The 16,384-nt window shown below is 43.9% G+C and overlaps 1 protein-coding gene across 1 annotated transcript in view; it reads left to right on the forward strand.

The window, feature by feature from the left end:
• Positions 1–16,384, forward strand: part of scara5 (scavenger receptor class A, member 5 (putative)) — a 200,071-nt gene that overhangs the window by 117,036 nt on the left and 66,651 nt on the right. Inside the window, exon 10 of the mRNA XM_034162423.1 lies at positions 14,181–14,246. Within this exon, the coding sequence (XP_034018314.1) occupies positions 14,181–14,246 (66 nt within the window). The remainder of the gene's footprint in view (positions 1–14,180; positions 14,247–16,384) is intronic.

The raw sequence follows: 16,384 nt of genomic DNA on the forward strand, positions 1-16,384 counted from the left end.
CTCAGGATCCGGAGAAAAGATGAGTATATCGTCCAGATATATGAAGACGAATCGGTGCAGGAAGTCCCGCAAGATGTCGTTAACCAAAGCTTGGAACGTCGCGGGGGCGTTTGTGAGGCCGAACGGCATGACCAGGTACTCAAAATGACCTAACGGGGTGTTGAATGCCGTCTTCCATTCGTCTCCCTTCCGGACCCGAACTAGGTGGTATGCGTTCCTAAGATCCAGCTTTGTGAAGATTTTGGCTCCATGCAGGGGGGTGAACACCGAATCCAACAAAGGCAACGGGTATCGGTTGCGAACCATGATCTCGTTCAGCCCCCGGTAATCAATGCATGGACGAAGACCACCATCTTTTTTGCCCACAAAAAAGAAACCTGCTCCCATCGGAGAGGTGGAGTTACGGATCAGCCCGGCAGCTAAGGAGTCCCGGATGCGCTCAGGTCGGGAGAGGTTGTACAGCCTGCTGGACGGGAACTCCACGCCTGGCAACAAATCGATGGCACAATCGTACGGACGGTGCGGGGGAAGGGTGAGTGCCCGATCCTTGCTAAAAACGTCAGCAAGATCGTGGTACTCAACCGGCACCGCCGACAGATTGGGGGGAACTTTGACCTGCTCCTTAGCCTGGGAACCGGGAGGAACCGAGGATCCCAAACACACCCGATGGCAGGTCTCGCTCCACTGTACCACCACCCCGGACGGCCAATCAATCCGGGGATTGTGTTTTAGCATCCAGGGGAACCCCAGAATCACACGGGAGGTAGAGGGAGTCACAAAAAACTGGCAGTGTCCTGTGTGTGATTAAAGGGAGTATGGTGCCATCTAGTGCTCGCACCTGCAATGGTGAAGGAAGCGCCACCAGAGGGAGCCCTACCTCCCTGGCCCATCTGCTGTCTAGCAGATTCCCTTCTGACCCTGTGTCTACCAGTGCTGGGGCCTGAAGGGTTAAATCCCCACTAAGGATTGTAACTGCGAGCCGTGTGGAAATGTGTGTGTGTCCCACGTGAATTTCTTGGCCCACCCTAAGCCCAGTTTCTAGGGGCGGGCGTTGGTGTTTAACCGTTCGGGGCAATTACTCAATTGGTGCTCAATTGAGCCGCAAACAAAACACGCTCCGCGGGGAAGCCTCCTCTGTCTATTCGGTGGTCTGAATGTGGCCCTGCTCGTGTCCATAGCTTCGTCAGCAGGGGGAGCTGTCGCCACACGGGACGTAGAGTCCAGGGAGCGTGGGAAGGGCGGACCTTTTTCGGACCCAGAAGGAAGAGGGACGGCGCGCGCCCGGCCACGCCCTTCGTCTCGTTCCCGACGGCGTTCTTCCAACCGATTGTCTAACCGTATAACAAGATCAATAAGCCCATCTAATTCCCGCGGTTCATCCTTGGCCACCAGGTGCTCCTTCAGGACCGATGACAGTCCGTTTACGAAGGCGGCGCGGAGCGCAGCGTTATTCCAGCCGGACCTCGCAGCCGCGATGCGGAAGTCGACTGCATAAGCGGCTGCGCTCCGGCGTCCCTGTCTCATTGACAGCAGCACAGTTGAAGCGGTATCTCCCCTGTTAGGGTGATCAAACACTGTTCTGAACTCCCTCACAAACCCAGTGTACGTGTGAAGGAGCCGTGAATTTTGCTCCCAAAGCGCCGTAGCCCAAGCGCGTGCCTCTCCCCGAAGCAGAGTAATCACATAAGCTATTTTACTAGCGTCTGACGCGTACATGACGGGATGTTGTGCGAAGACGAGCGAACACTGCATGAGAAAGTCTGCGCACGTCTCCACACAACCTCCGTACGGCTCAGGAGGGCTTATGTATGCTTCAGGGGATGGTGGGAGGGGTTGCTGAACCACCACTGGAACATTCATATCCTGCACAGGGTCGGCAGGAGGAGGAGCTGCAGCAGCGCCCTGAGCGCTCGCCGTCACCTGCGCAGAGAGAGCCTCCACCCTGCGGTTCAGGAGGATGTTTTGCTCGGTCATTTGATCCAACCGAGCCGTAAAGGCGGTGAGAATGTGCTGCAGCTCACCAATCATGCCTCCTGCAGACGCCTGCGCTCCCTGCTCTCCCATTGGTCGTTCAACAGCCGGGTGACGCCCCTCGGAGTCCATGACGCTGGCCGAGATATCCTGTTGGGAAAGTGTAGTGACACGGACCCACAACAGGGCGCGTAAATGAACGGACAATAGAAGGAGTTAAATTTGAACACTTTACTGTTGTGAATGCCACAACCAAACACAGCAGATTACAGAATGAATACAAGTCAATCAATAAAGGTGTCGTGTGGGCAGGCTCGACGATAGGAGACGCCCGTCTGGAGACGAACCGGAACCACACGATTTCCACCGCCACCGAACCCGAGGGATACTGGAGCCGCTAAGTCCCGAAGTCCCCAGGTGGCCACCGTCTCAGCGTGTCGGATCTGGTACTGCTGGCGGAGAACAAAGACAGTCAAGTGTGGGTGTGTGTACACCCCGTAACAATAATGGTGGGAATTCCACCTCCACCTCCGAAAATATGAACACAGTCTTTTACAGAACCTGAACAGTCACTTGTCTCACTGATCGTGAAGGGTGCGATCCGTCACCCTGCCGTTACCGACCAGCTCAGCTTCCCGCTGACACAAACGACTGAAACCTTCTGTACAAAGATCAGAAACACACAGTGCAGTACGGCACAGATTAAGGCTGAGAATGTTACTTCTCGCAGAAGTCGATATCTCGGTGATGTGGTGGAGGTGTCTTCCTGCTTTTATCCCAGGTGAGATGCAGATGATCGGTGACAGCTGTCATGGTTGATGAGTGACAGCTGTCACCTCGGCTGTTCCTGTAGGCGGCAGCGCCCTCTCGTGCCTGAAGCCCGCACTTCAGGCAGGGCGCCCTCTGGTGGTGGGCCAGCAGTACCTCCTCTTCTGGCGGCCCACACAACATGTTGGCTATGTTAGGATTCTGTTTCTTGATTTTTCTAGTGCTCTTAATACAGGGTCAACAGGTCAAAATTGTTGAAACATACTATCTTGATGCCTGTTGTCTTCACAAACAGTCAAATGTTTTCTTCTTGAGAAAAGCGAGATCCTTTGAGATTAGCAGGAACGTCTGACATGTCTTTGACCACAGAATCTTGGTCTGTGCTGGGGAGAATCGACAAAATCAACAGATAGATCAAGAAAGCTGGAACTTGAAAAGAGAACAAGAATCAAGTTAAAGACTTTTTTACTCTTTGGAAGCTTAGCCTTCCTTTACACAATGTCTTTAGCGTTCATGTTGTCTGCTTGTGTATGTATGAACTGTACAGTGGAAATTAAGTTTCCTTTTGAGGATAAATACATTTTTTCTTAATGATTTGGTAGATCAACTGACTGTTGACAGCTTCACCTTTACAGCTTTACAGTCTCAACTTTTGCTCCGTCTTAATAGTTTGCCTGAAAAGGACCCTGAGCATTATTTGAAACCACAATGGTTTGATAATTTAAGACCTTACTTTCTTTTCTTTATGTTCTTTCTTCCATCCATCCACTTCCAAATTAGACTACATCTTTATAAACCACTAGAGTGCCCATATCTGGCAGGCAGCACCAGTTAGGCCGGTGATGTAATACACACACAGAGCTCTTTTCAGCAAGCATAGCCGTGACAAACCTGATAAGGGTGTGTGTGTGTGTGTGTGTGTGTGTGTGTGTGTGTGTGTGTGTGTGTGTGTGTGTGTGTGTGTGTGTGTGTGTGTGTGTGTGTGCGTGTGCGTGTGTGTGTGGCCAACAGCTGTTGCAGATCAGAGTTGGGTTTGGCTGACATAGTGTTGTGGAATCCTACAGTCTCCATGTTGGCCAGTAACTCTCAAAACTGTGTAGGTCTTTTTTTGTGAGTTTGTGAGACACTGAGAATGTAGACAATGTAGAGAATGCATTTGGTAATTTAACAGATTTTGGCTGGTGCTAACTTCATGAGTTTTAGGTTTTATGCTTAAATAAAAGCTTGAATAAAATTTGAGCTTATTCCTGTCATTGCAGTAATGTTCAGCGCTTAGAAAAGCATTGATTTATGGTTCTGTACTAGATTTATCAAACTACAAAGATGGAGCAGCTCTACTCAGAGTCCTTCCCAGATAGTCAAGCTTCTCACCCTGTTCCGGAGTGTAAGCCCAGATACTTATTTCTGCTGCTTGCATCCATGACCCTTTTCTTTCAGTCATTACCCAAAGTTTATGACCATGGTTCAGGTTAGGAGTATAAATCAACTGGTAAATTGAAAGCCTTGCCATATGGCTCAGATTTTTCTTCACCACAACCATCCGGTACAACGTAAAATATCAGACACCACGCCAATCCGTCTATTGATCTCACGCTCCAACTTACCCCCACTTGTAAACAAGATCCCCAGATGCTTTATCTCCTCCACCTGGGGCAATAACTCTCCCCTGACCCAGAAGAGTCAATCCAACCTTTTTCTGATAGTGGACTATGGTCTCAGATTTAGAGGACCTAGTCTGTATCCCAGTTGCTTCTCACTCACCCACTGGCCACTGTCTGATGAAGCCAACAGAACCACATCATCTGCAAAAAGCCTGACTGCACCTTGAAATCCCATCTATGAACTTCACGAACAGGATTGGTGACAAGGGGCCCCCTCCCTGGATGGCCACCTTGTTGTGGTAAGGAAGCTCTTGGTACAAAAGCAGGGTGTAAATGCTCTGGTGCACTGTTTTTTACAAGCAGTGGACAGGGACAAATGCCCTTCATTTCTGGAATTTGTGGAATCCGTAATACTTCAAGACACATTCATATTATTGTATCTGACATACACTGCAGGAAGAAAACCCAGTCCAGCTTAAATAAGTTAAAAAGTGATAATGAACAGCAACGTTTTCAATCATAACTACAACTTTTTGCTTCTTTTTCTGCTGGTTATCCGGGTCTGGGTTGCATTGGGAGCCAACCAAGCAGTTCAGTGTAACCACAAGTGACCCTGTATATCTTACATGTGGTGATTTAGTTCATTGTTTAAGAGAACTTTAAATACATACATTCCCAACAGTTATCTTTTGCTACCATCTGGGACCACCAACATGCAAAATTATACGGTACAGCCTTATTTCACGCCATCTGCTGCCTCTTGTGGCTCACCAGTGGCTGACCGCTGTGTTTGTGTTTAACCCACAGCCATCTGATCAAAATGTAGGTGACACTAACCGCTCTGGACGTCATGGGCAGGGTGTGGTGAAGCGCTGGCTCCACTCATCACACACAAAAGCACACACCCGTGTACAACATATGGAAGGTGGGATGGTGTACACCTACCACACGGTCTCAGATGAGAAAAGTAAAGAGTTAAATCAAGGGTTGGATGAGGCTGGTCCTCTTATAGCTTCATGGCAAAGACAGACTTGTGGTTTCAGAACTTGTGGCCAAATGGCACTAAAACAGGGTCTGTGCTGCTTTGGGAGTTTGGAAGAGAAACATAATTTAAAATTGAAAAAAAAAAAAGACAAGAAATGGGCCGTATCCAAGCTGCTGATTGTAGGGAGGCGTCGTGTGTAAACATACCACAATTTTCCAGAAACCACAAACAAGATGACACATAGTTACAGTGATGAGGATTTTGCATTCATTAGCATTTCAGCCATATGAACAACACTGGAGATACTTCAAATGAAGTCAGGTTGTTTTACATCAGCTCACTGAGTGCACATCGTCCAAAAACAGATTCTGTGCCTGTCTTTTCTTCTCCTTCTACATTATCTGATTTTGAGTTACACCAGGGGGGGAAACATCCCACCCACAGTCTTTACAGTTATTTTAAACAACATATATTGAGTCATATCCTCTAATTTTATGTCATGCCAATATTACAAGGTAATTACTGTTTTGGAGCACCGAGGAAAGGAAATGAGGTGGAGGTGGGAGCAAAAAACAAACAGACACAAGTAAACACAGGTAGACATAAACATGTAAACATGGACCACAAATAACAATAAACAATATTTTTAGGACTAGAGAAAGAGAAAGAGTCTACAACCCCTGGCAAAAATTATGGAATCACCGGCTTCGGAGGATGTTCATTCAGTTGTTTAATTTTGTAGAAAAAAAGCAGATCACAGACACGACACAAAACTAAAGTCATTTCAAATGACAACTTTCTGGCTTTAAGAAACACTATAAGAAATCAAGAAAAAAAGATTGTGGCAGTCAGTAACGGTTACTTTTTTAGACCAAGCAGAGGAAAAAAATATGGAATCACTCAGTTCTGAGGAAAAAATTATGGAATCACCCTGTAAATTTTCATCCCCCAAATTAACACCTGCGTCAAATCAGATCTGCTCATTGACATTGACCCTATGCTATGACATTGACCCTATGTGTCTTTTTGCAAGGAATGTTTTCACAGTTTTTGCTCTATGGCAAGATGCATTATCATCTTGAAAAATGATTTAATCATCCCCAAACATCCTTTCAATTGTCCAAAATATCAACATAAACTTGTGCATTTATTGATGATGTAATGACAGCCATCTCCCCAGTGCCTTTACCTGACATGCAGCCCCATATCATCAATGACTGTGGAAATTTACATGTTCTCTTCAGGCAGTCATCTTTATAAATCTCATTGGAACGGCACCAAACAAAAGTTCCAGCATCATCACCTTGCCCAATGCAGATTCGAGATTCATCACTGAATATGACTTTCATCCAGTCATCCACAGTCCACAATTGCTTTTCCTTAGCCCATTGTAACCTTGTTTTTATCTGTTTAGGTGTTAATGATGGCTTTCGTTTAGTTTTTCTGTATGTAAATCCCATTTCCTTTAGGCGGTTTCTTACAGTTCGGTCACAGACGTTGACTCCAGTTTCCTCCCATTCGTTCCTCATTTGTTTTGTTGTACATTTTTCGATTTTTGAGACATATTGCTTTACGTTTTCTGTCTTGACGCTTTGATGTCTTCCTTGGTCTACCAGTATGTTTGCCTTTAACAACCTTCCCATGTTGTTTGTATTTGGTCCAGAGTTTAGACACAGCTGACTGTGAACAACCAACATCTTTTGCAACATTGCGTGATGATTTACTCTCTTTTAAGAGTTTGATAATCCTCTCCTTTGTTTCAATTGACATCTCTCATGTTGGAGCCATGATTCATGTCAGTCCACTTGGTGCAACAGCTCTCCAAGGTGTGATCACTCCTTTTTAGATGCAGACTAACGAGCAGATCTGATATGATGCAGGTGTTAGTTTGGGGATGAAAATTTACAGGGTGATTCCATAATTTTTTCCTCAGAATTGAGTGATTCCATATTTTTTTCCTCTGCTTGGTCTAAAAAAGTAACCGTTACTGACTGCCACAATCTTTTTTTCTTGATTTCTTATAGTGTTTCTTAAAGCCAGAAAGTTGCCATTTGAAATGACTTTAGTTTTGTGTCATGTCTGTGATCTGCTTTTTTTCTACAAAATTAAACAACTGAATGAACATCCTCCGAGGCCGGTGATTCCATAATTTTTGCCAGGGGTTGTATATACACATAGTTATACAGATTTTTATTTACATAGTGTGTATTTGTACAAAGGTTTGTCCATTATGGGTGCTGAACATGTTTATTCAACATAGTGACAGTTTGGGGAAAAAAACTATTTCTTCGCCTTGTGGTAGCAGAGGTACTGGATAGAGGGCAGGTTGGCACCAGTGATCCTCTTCGTGGTCATGATTGTCCTCTGTGGTCTGTTCCTGTCCACTTTGGTTGCTGAACCAAACCAGACAGTGATGGACTGGAAGAGGACAGACTGGATTATGGCAGAGTAGAGGTTCACCAGCAGCTCCTGTGGCAGGTTGAACTTCCTAAGCTGCCTCAGAAAGTTCAACCTCTGCTGGGCCTTCACTACTATGTCCATGTTGGCTGTCTATTTTAGGTCCTAGGAGATGGTGGTGCCACCATAGACACAGTGCTGTTGTGGATGGTGATGGGGTGGGGGCGCTCCTCCTGAAGTCCACTGCTGTCTCCACAGTTTTTAGAGCAGAGGTCTCAAACCCATTCCAGAATGGGCAGAGAGGGTACAGGCTTTCTTTGCAACCACCCACTCCACCAGGTGATTTCACTGATTAACTGATTCCATCCGCTCAAAGTGATGTTAATCAGTGGACACACCTGTCTGCCAAACCCAACCCAGAAAGCTTCTTTCTCCTTCATCTCACAACCTAACAGTGGGGCATATGCACTTGTTGTATGGCTGGGGGTGCCTGGCTGCCTTTTGTTTCTGTCTTCTGTTCTGTCTTTTGTTTTTCCTTCCAGGTGGCTTGCGTTCAGGACTGAGTGGCTGTGTGGCTGAGCTATCAGGACCTCACCCTGATCACCTGAGGCTGGTCATGTGCAGCTCGTCAGGACTCACAGCTGTGGTGCATCTACATGGATTGGGGCATGGTGGCATTTAAGTCTGGAGTACACAGTGTGTATTTGCCAGACACTCGACCTTGTGACCAGACGGGTGAGATCGTCGTCTCGAGAGCCATCTCATCATCATGGATGCAGAGACCGTACCAGGTTTTGATGCCATGGTCTGTGAAAGAGGAGGGGGTGAGGTCTCACGCTCGTTAGGTTTTGTGACTAACATTAGTACAGTCAGTGGATGTGGTGTCCCTCACACCTTATTATATTGAGCTGTTATGTTAGTCGATTAATCAGCTTCCACTGCAGTGAAGCATGTGAACTGGGTGTTCCATGCCTGCAGGGTGGGAAGCTGATTAGTGATTAAGCCAGGAAGTGTTTGCTGTTTATGTACACCTTTGAGTGGTCTCTCTGTGTGTGGAGTGTGTACTCACATGATGGTTTCTTCTTTCACAGACTTGGTTTGTCACGGCCACCTGGGGGGTGTCGGCGGGGTCCTTGGGTCCGAATTGTTTCTGGCTCCCGACCGTTTGTGCTGCCTGGAGTGCACCGTATTACCACCTCACCAGACCACGCACTCATTTGTTTGTAATTATCACATCACTGTTATGTTATTAAATTCAGTTATCCTTTGTACCGTGCTCTGCTTATTTTATACTGGGTCCTTCAAACGCTGGTCGGTTCTCCGTCCTGCGTCCGACACATAACAGCACTGATGACATTCATCACCACTACCAACTTTACACCCATCAGTCTATCAGACACTTGCTTAACTGCAAAAGCACTCTTAATTTACTGTTCTTTTAGAATGACCCCAACACCATTTGGTCTCTTGTACACACAGTATGTGTACTTTTCTCCTCTCCATGATATCAGCCAAATCTGTCCCTTTGTCAGTCATACTGCTAACATTAAAAGTGACAACACTCACTTCCACACTAATAACTTTTCTATTCTCTCTATTTCTATTCAAATGTTCTATTAAATTTGCACTGGATTCCCTTCCTGACACAGCCATACACATTTATCTGGGCTGGGGACCAGTGGACTGAACGTACTGTCTGTACACCCCATGTGACTGAGTTATCTTGTCGTTTGTTCCGAAGATTCACACAACACAACAACAATACAAAAACTGATTCACAGTGACAAAAAGCAAATAAATAAATAAAGATGAAACATGCTGATTGTGTACGTCAGTGTTTTCATGGTAGTTAGGCTCATAAATAATATTACAATTTTTACAAAGTTGTTATTATAGCTGAATATTACAGCAGATTAATTTGAGTTCCTAATGTAGACTGACAGCATTATTATGAGGGTATTATGTAATTGCAAATCTAGCGAACGCTGTTGGATTGGAATTACAGCACTGTTTATGTGTTTTCTTTTTTAGCAACCAAAAGTACTTGTACAGTTGGCGGCTTCAGGTCAGGGTCTGTGTTATTCCATCATTATTTAATGCCTCATTATTTGCAAGTCTGTGAATAAAATGTTCTGAGACAATTTCACGTGTTGCATATCCCTTGTTGTGCAAATCAGTCATCAAGAAATGCAAAGTGTATGACACAGTGCAGCGTATTTGCCAAAAGCAGATTTGACAGAAGCCGCAAAGACAGCTGTTCCGTGGGCGTCCACTTGGCCTAGTCCAGTCACTGGGATCCAGAGCAATGTGGCACCAAAATACTGGATCATACATAGAAAAATGCACTGTGTGGTCATAGTGTTGCAGCTCACATTCCTTCATGATGTGTTTAATATGCTTCTTCTGGGTCTCAGGTAGCTGCACATTTGACACAAACACAGACCACTGGAACATGAGGACTCTTCAAAGACTGAATACACCAAAGGCCTCGACTCATCTTCTGAGGTCACTGATTCACATCCAGGTCTCACAACTACGCAGTGAGACCAGAAGCACTTGGTCTTTGACTGCATGTACCTTTGAGTGTTATGTGCAGACACGAGTTGAGGAGCGGACCAGCGTTTGACTGAACCCAGCGCTAAATAACCAGAAAGCGGTTCCAAAAACAAAACAAATTTATTTCCCTTCTGTGCAATAATTTGTGTACAACATAAATGTGCGGTTGTCTGGTGAGGTGAAAGACGGCGCGCTCTCCAGCGCCCAAATGGATCGAAGCCCGACGCTTCTGGACCCAGACTCACCGCCGAACACCCCCCTGGTGGACATGACAAACTGAATCTGTGAAGGATGGAAAAGGTGAGGTAAGTCAACAGCTACAACAAATATCCTTCAAAGGCACACACTATCAGCAACACATTCAGGTCTGAATTTAAGCTTTATGTAAATGAGCAGCTTCTCACAACAGGTGGAGGATCATCATTCCGTACGCCACGGCAGTGAGAAGCGAGCTGCACAATTCTCATCAATGTTCAAATATACTGCGTAACAAAATACCAAATTACTGTTAACACTTATTCAGACAATCATCACCTCTGATGTGTGCTGACAGCATGTGTCCCTCACCCGTCCTCCTTCACAGGCACGATGTGTCAAACCCTGGCGCGGTCCTCAGCGTCTCACAAACGAACGTCACAAGGTCGAGTTCCCGGCAATTCTGCTCGAATCACTCATGGCTTAAATGCAGAACGCCATCTCATTATCTGCTTCAGCTGAAAGTCTTTAAGTTTGCACGTGAGCATCATCCACAGGTGCTGCAAGTCATTAGGCCTGCACGTGAACATCCTCCACAAGTGCAGCCAATAATGCTGATGAGGGTGAAGGATTCTTCTGCCAGCACCTTCTCCACAGACAAAAAACAGTTTGCATACCACCTGGAGAGCAAAGAAAAGAAAACAACACCAAAATGTCCAGCCAAACCCCCCAACACACAACATTGAGCTTCCAATGACATCATGGTCAGATAAAGTATTCATCAATGAGTTTAACACACTCACCACTTATACACACACACTACTGATGGATCAGGGCAAGAATTTGTTTGCATCACGGTCTTAACCCTGAGCACTTGAAAGCTCACATATTTCAACTCCTTAATTCAATTCTCAAGAGTGTCCACCAGGGCATCCTTCACCTCCATTGAGATCACAGCATCACCTGCATATTCAAGTGAATGTTTCCTCACCGAAAAATGCTCCCAAGTCACTGGACTCCAGTAATCTCTTTTCCCAATCTGCTCAAGCATTGACACAGAATAGGGCCAGAACCTCTCTGTGAAGGAGCCCAGATTTCAACAGGAAGAATTCCAAAACTACGTCCACACTCTGCCTGACAGTCCCACGGAACAGCCCCACTGAGCAAGTACAACACATTGTGAAAATAATTGTGAGAAGCCACAGTAAAATTTCATGCATTTAATCCGTGTCTACCCACAGAGACAGATGTGATCAATGGTTGACTTCTTCTGAATCCAGACTGCTGTAGTAACTGGGCAGCAATCAGCTGCCATTGGATCCAGTTGAGAATGACCCTGGCAAGGACTTTATCTCTTAAAGGGAGCCGTACCCAGTCTATTAGCCAGCCATGCTGTCCAACATGGTGTTGGGGAGGTTGACTCTCCGGTATATTGTTGCTTTTGGTGCTGTAAAAATAGTGGACCACTCTTAATCTGCTGTAGTTCCTGCACCGTTCACCTAATGTGGATATCATTACTTTCAAACTGAAGGTGGCAGTTTGCATATTCATTATTCCTTTCAACTCTGATATGATTGGACATCAGGGCATCAGCGTTTGTTTTGTTTAAGAAAGTTGTCATTGTTTAACATTGACAAAACCATCATGACATTGTTTTATCGGTCTTTTATTGAATCTGTTCTGTCTTATTCTTTGGTGTCATGGTGCTTTGTCAGTGAAGGAGAGGAGCAAACTGATGCAGATTGTGAAGTGGTCGGGGAAGCTGATTGGTGAACAACAGCTTGGCCCCAAGTCTCTGTACACCAGGCAGCTACAGAGGATCACCAAATCTATTATAAATTACCATTAACACCCTCTACATGAGGAATTCCAGCTTCTTCCCTCTGGTTGGAGGTTTGTAGAACAAAGAGCTATAGGAACAGTTTTGTTCCACCTGCTTATTTTCAGATGAACAAATCGTTATACCAAATTTTGCACCATTTTAAATGGTTGCCAGGCTGTGGTCTAATATGGCTATGAGCACTTTTATGTCTGTGTCAGGTCTTTGTGTATGTCAGTGTCCTATATGTTTAATAAGTTGGATGCTTTCTGTTACTGCAACACAAATCTATCTGCAGGTATTAATAAAGTAATCTGAACCTGGACTTTGTTGCAGATGCATTATCTTGTCCAAGTACACAGGCAGATAGCCTGAAGCACAAACCTGGACTCAAACCCTATTTGATAGGTTGAAATCCAAATCCTAGGTCACAGCGCCAGCTGTTCTTGGGCCATCTGCTTAGGGCGTTTAGGAGGATTTGCGTATGAATTGCTCACAAATATTCGCCCATATTCGCCAAACATCCGCAATATCCGTGTAACATGCCTGTATGAGTCGGCCGTCATCCGAACACGCCCGTGATCATCCACAGAGGCACGCATGTCTGCAGCCAGGATTTTTGAGCTGTTCAAAAAATCTGGATGCGGATAATATCCGCCTTACATACTCCATATATACTCAATTCATACACAATACATACGCACTCTATGCGCTGTATATCTGCCGTTAACCGCTGATATCCACAACTGACGGGGATTTGCGGCTTGGCAGCGGACCGGGACAGTGTGCAAAACAGATATATAGCGTGCCCATCATGTCCACATCACAAACTAAAATATGTTGTAGCGAATGCATACAAATTGGCCACAAATAAAGCGTTTTTATTACATCTGCTTTGCGGCTGATTTGCGGAAAATCTGTGAATGCATAACAAACACGTCACGTAAACCCAAAGTACTATATGTGGCAGAAAGCGACATACCTACCAGTCAGTGCCGGTCCGGCTGTGTAGATCCACAAAGACGTAATAGCTGCTGCAATCCAGGACTTTTATTTAACACCAACAAAAGGAAGAGTTGCTGTTTACCCACAACTCACTCAAAAAAAAAAAAAAAAAACACCGTCTCACACCCCGAGCGGCTTCCCCCCTCCCGCTCCCCAAAACTCATAAACAGTTAACCCTCGCATGACAACACTCTGTGATCAACTTATCCAAGTCCAGCAAATGCTCCAGAGGCTGTATTGTTGGTGTGAATAGTGATGCCGACGCCCGAGTGTGCTTCTTTTATGACCGCAATGCAGATGCCGTGCACGCGCAACACGTGCGTGATGCATTCATAATATACCCGTAATACTGCCGTGATAATCTCAATGTCTCGGATCAGTTTCCTCACTACATGCGTTATATAACAGTGACTGTTCATCATATATTCGCTATATATTATTAATATATCCATAATTCATACTGGGACATTTGTCATTTTTGGCCATTTTTGTTGCGGATGACAACGAACGCCCGCAATTTGTGTACTCAATTCATGCACAATTAATCCTCTCCCCAGTGGGACAGGGCCCTTAGATTGCCAAGTTACACCCAAATAAGTAACCTGCAATGGACTGACATCTCGTCCAGAGAGAGTTGTGGACTCTCATCCTCTTCCCGCTACAGTCTCCAGGGATAAGAGGATATTTCTTTAAACTCTAATATGATGAACTGTTGACACCTTAATAGATTGAGATAACATTTCAAAATGGTATCTTAAGGTTCACAGATAATGTTGGGTCACATTATAAGGCAACAAAACTCGATTTTTTTGCCTTGGGGAAAAGGTCTCAGAATTATTGTTGCTCCAGTTACGATATTTGGTGTGTTCTGTTCTTTCTTCAGGTGACAGAGGAGATCGGGGAATGAAAGGGGAAAAGGGTGAACGAGGGGACAGAGGAGAGAAAACAGGTGAGAGCTGCTGTTTGAGTGAATAGCGAAAATGGCAGGAATGAAAATTGATAGAATTCAGTCCACAAAATTAACTCAGTCTGGCTTCATTATCAAATATAACTGAGCTTGTTTGAGTTGTAAAGGAGTTATAGTCATCTAAGTGCAAAAGCTGAGACATTGACATTTTACCTATTTTAAGGCTGAAAAACATTTTTGATGGGGCAGTGCTCAACCTCAGAGTTTGGCATTTGAATTCCTTGAAGATTCTTTATGAACTATGATGAAAAAATGAAACCATTATTGGAATTTAACTTACCTTATTTACATCACAGTCAGAACTGCATTTAGCTGCAAATTTCCAGACAGAATGTCACTTAATTTTCATGTAATTCATAGTGATCTGTGAATGTTGTATCTTTATTGGCACAAGTTTGTGATGTTGACTTTGATTTTTACCCAATGGCCATCAACTATGGCCATCAGGTGTTACGAAGACTTTGTGTCTGTCCATCTGTCTGTGCTCCGCATAAGTCCAGTCTTATTACAGCCAGAGTCTTCAAATTCACAGGGAATATTCTTGGGAAACAGACCTTGGACAAGTTTAGAGATGGCTAACCTGGACGTATTTTAAGAGGTTAAAATGTCACATTCTGTTCCTGTTTTTATGGTGTGACCTCACGGATGTTAGCATGGTGATGTCACTTCCTGGTGTCACTAGCTGCTAATTTCTCTTTGTTTTTGGCTAAATATAACACCTTTATCATATATGGTGTAAAAGCTAGCGAGAAACAAACACTTCTAAAGCTGGAAATGCTGTTTTTGTAACCTGAAAACACCTGTGTATAGTGCTGGGTTGATAAGATTGATTCCCCAATTTTAAATCTATTCTCATTTTAATTCCCACAGATAGATTCATACATCCATATATATATATATATATATATATATACGTAAGTCCCTTCGGCTACTCCCTTGTTTGCACTCGGGGTCACCACAGCAAATCCAAAGTGGATCTGCATGTTGAATTGGCACAGGTTTTACACCGGATTCCCTTCCTGACGCAACTCCACATTACATGGAGAAATGTGGCAGGGGTGGGATTTGAACCAGGCGCCACCCCTGCTATCTATCTATCTATCTATCTCTCTCTCTCTCTCTCTCTCTCTCTCTCTCTCTCTCTCTCTCTCTCTCTCTCTCTCTCTCTCTATATATATATATATATATATATATATATATATATATATATATATATATATATATATATATGTATATATATATGTGTGTATATATATATATATATATATATATATATATATATATATATATATATATATGTATATATATATGTGTGTATATATATATATATATATATATATATATATATATATATATATATATATATATATATATATATATATATGTATATATATATGTGTGTATATATATATATATATATATATATATATATATATATATATATATATATATATATATATATATATATATATATATATATATATATATATATATATATGTATATATATATATATGTATGTATATAAAAGTAGGTCTACAATTTATCCATCAACCTCTGTCAAAGACATTTAAATGTCAATCATGACAACTGGTGTTGCACACCGAACGCTCCCCCCTAAAAATTGGTCCACCTTGCCTTCACTGCGCATGCGTCATTTCGGAGGTCAGCAGCTCTTCTGAGACTGAGTTTCTACACCCAAAGCGATCAAAGGGAATAATAGGATTATTAAAGGTAAAATCTCTTAAATCATTCTAAAGTCTGTTTTAAACAGAAACCAGGCCATTTTAAGCAGAAACGTTTGAAATGACGTAGGTGCTGCAGCTGCGTTCTGATTGGTCCGCTGTCTTTTATTATGAAATAATACTGAATTTATGTGGAAATGATTGTTGTACTAAAGTGTCAGATATCTGTCGCTGAGATAGATGATGACTGGAGGGCAGTTTTAAGCAGAAACAAGGTGAGAATCAGTGAGTCACTGGTGGTGCTCAGAAATGACGCTGCTGAGCTCTGAAGTAACACATGCGCATTGAAGGCAGGGCGGACTGATTTTTAGGGTGGGCCGTCTGCGACATCTGGACTCTTGTCTGTTCTGGGAAAGAAAAGTGGATCATCCACCATT

This window comes from Thalassophryne amazonica, chromosome 21 (assembly GCF_902500255.1).
Source record: "Thalassophryne amazonica chromosome 21, fThaAma1.1, whole genome shotgun sequence".
NCBI classification, from domain to species: Eukaryota; Metazoa; Chordata; class Actinopteri; order Batrachoidiformes; family Batrachoididae; genus Thalassophryne; species Thalassophryne amazonica.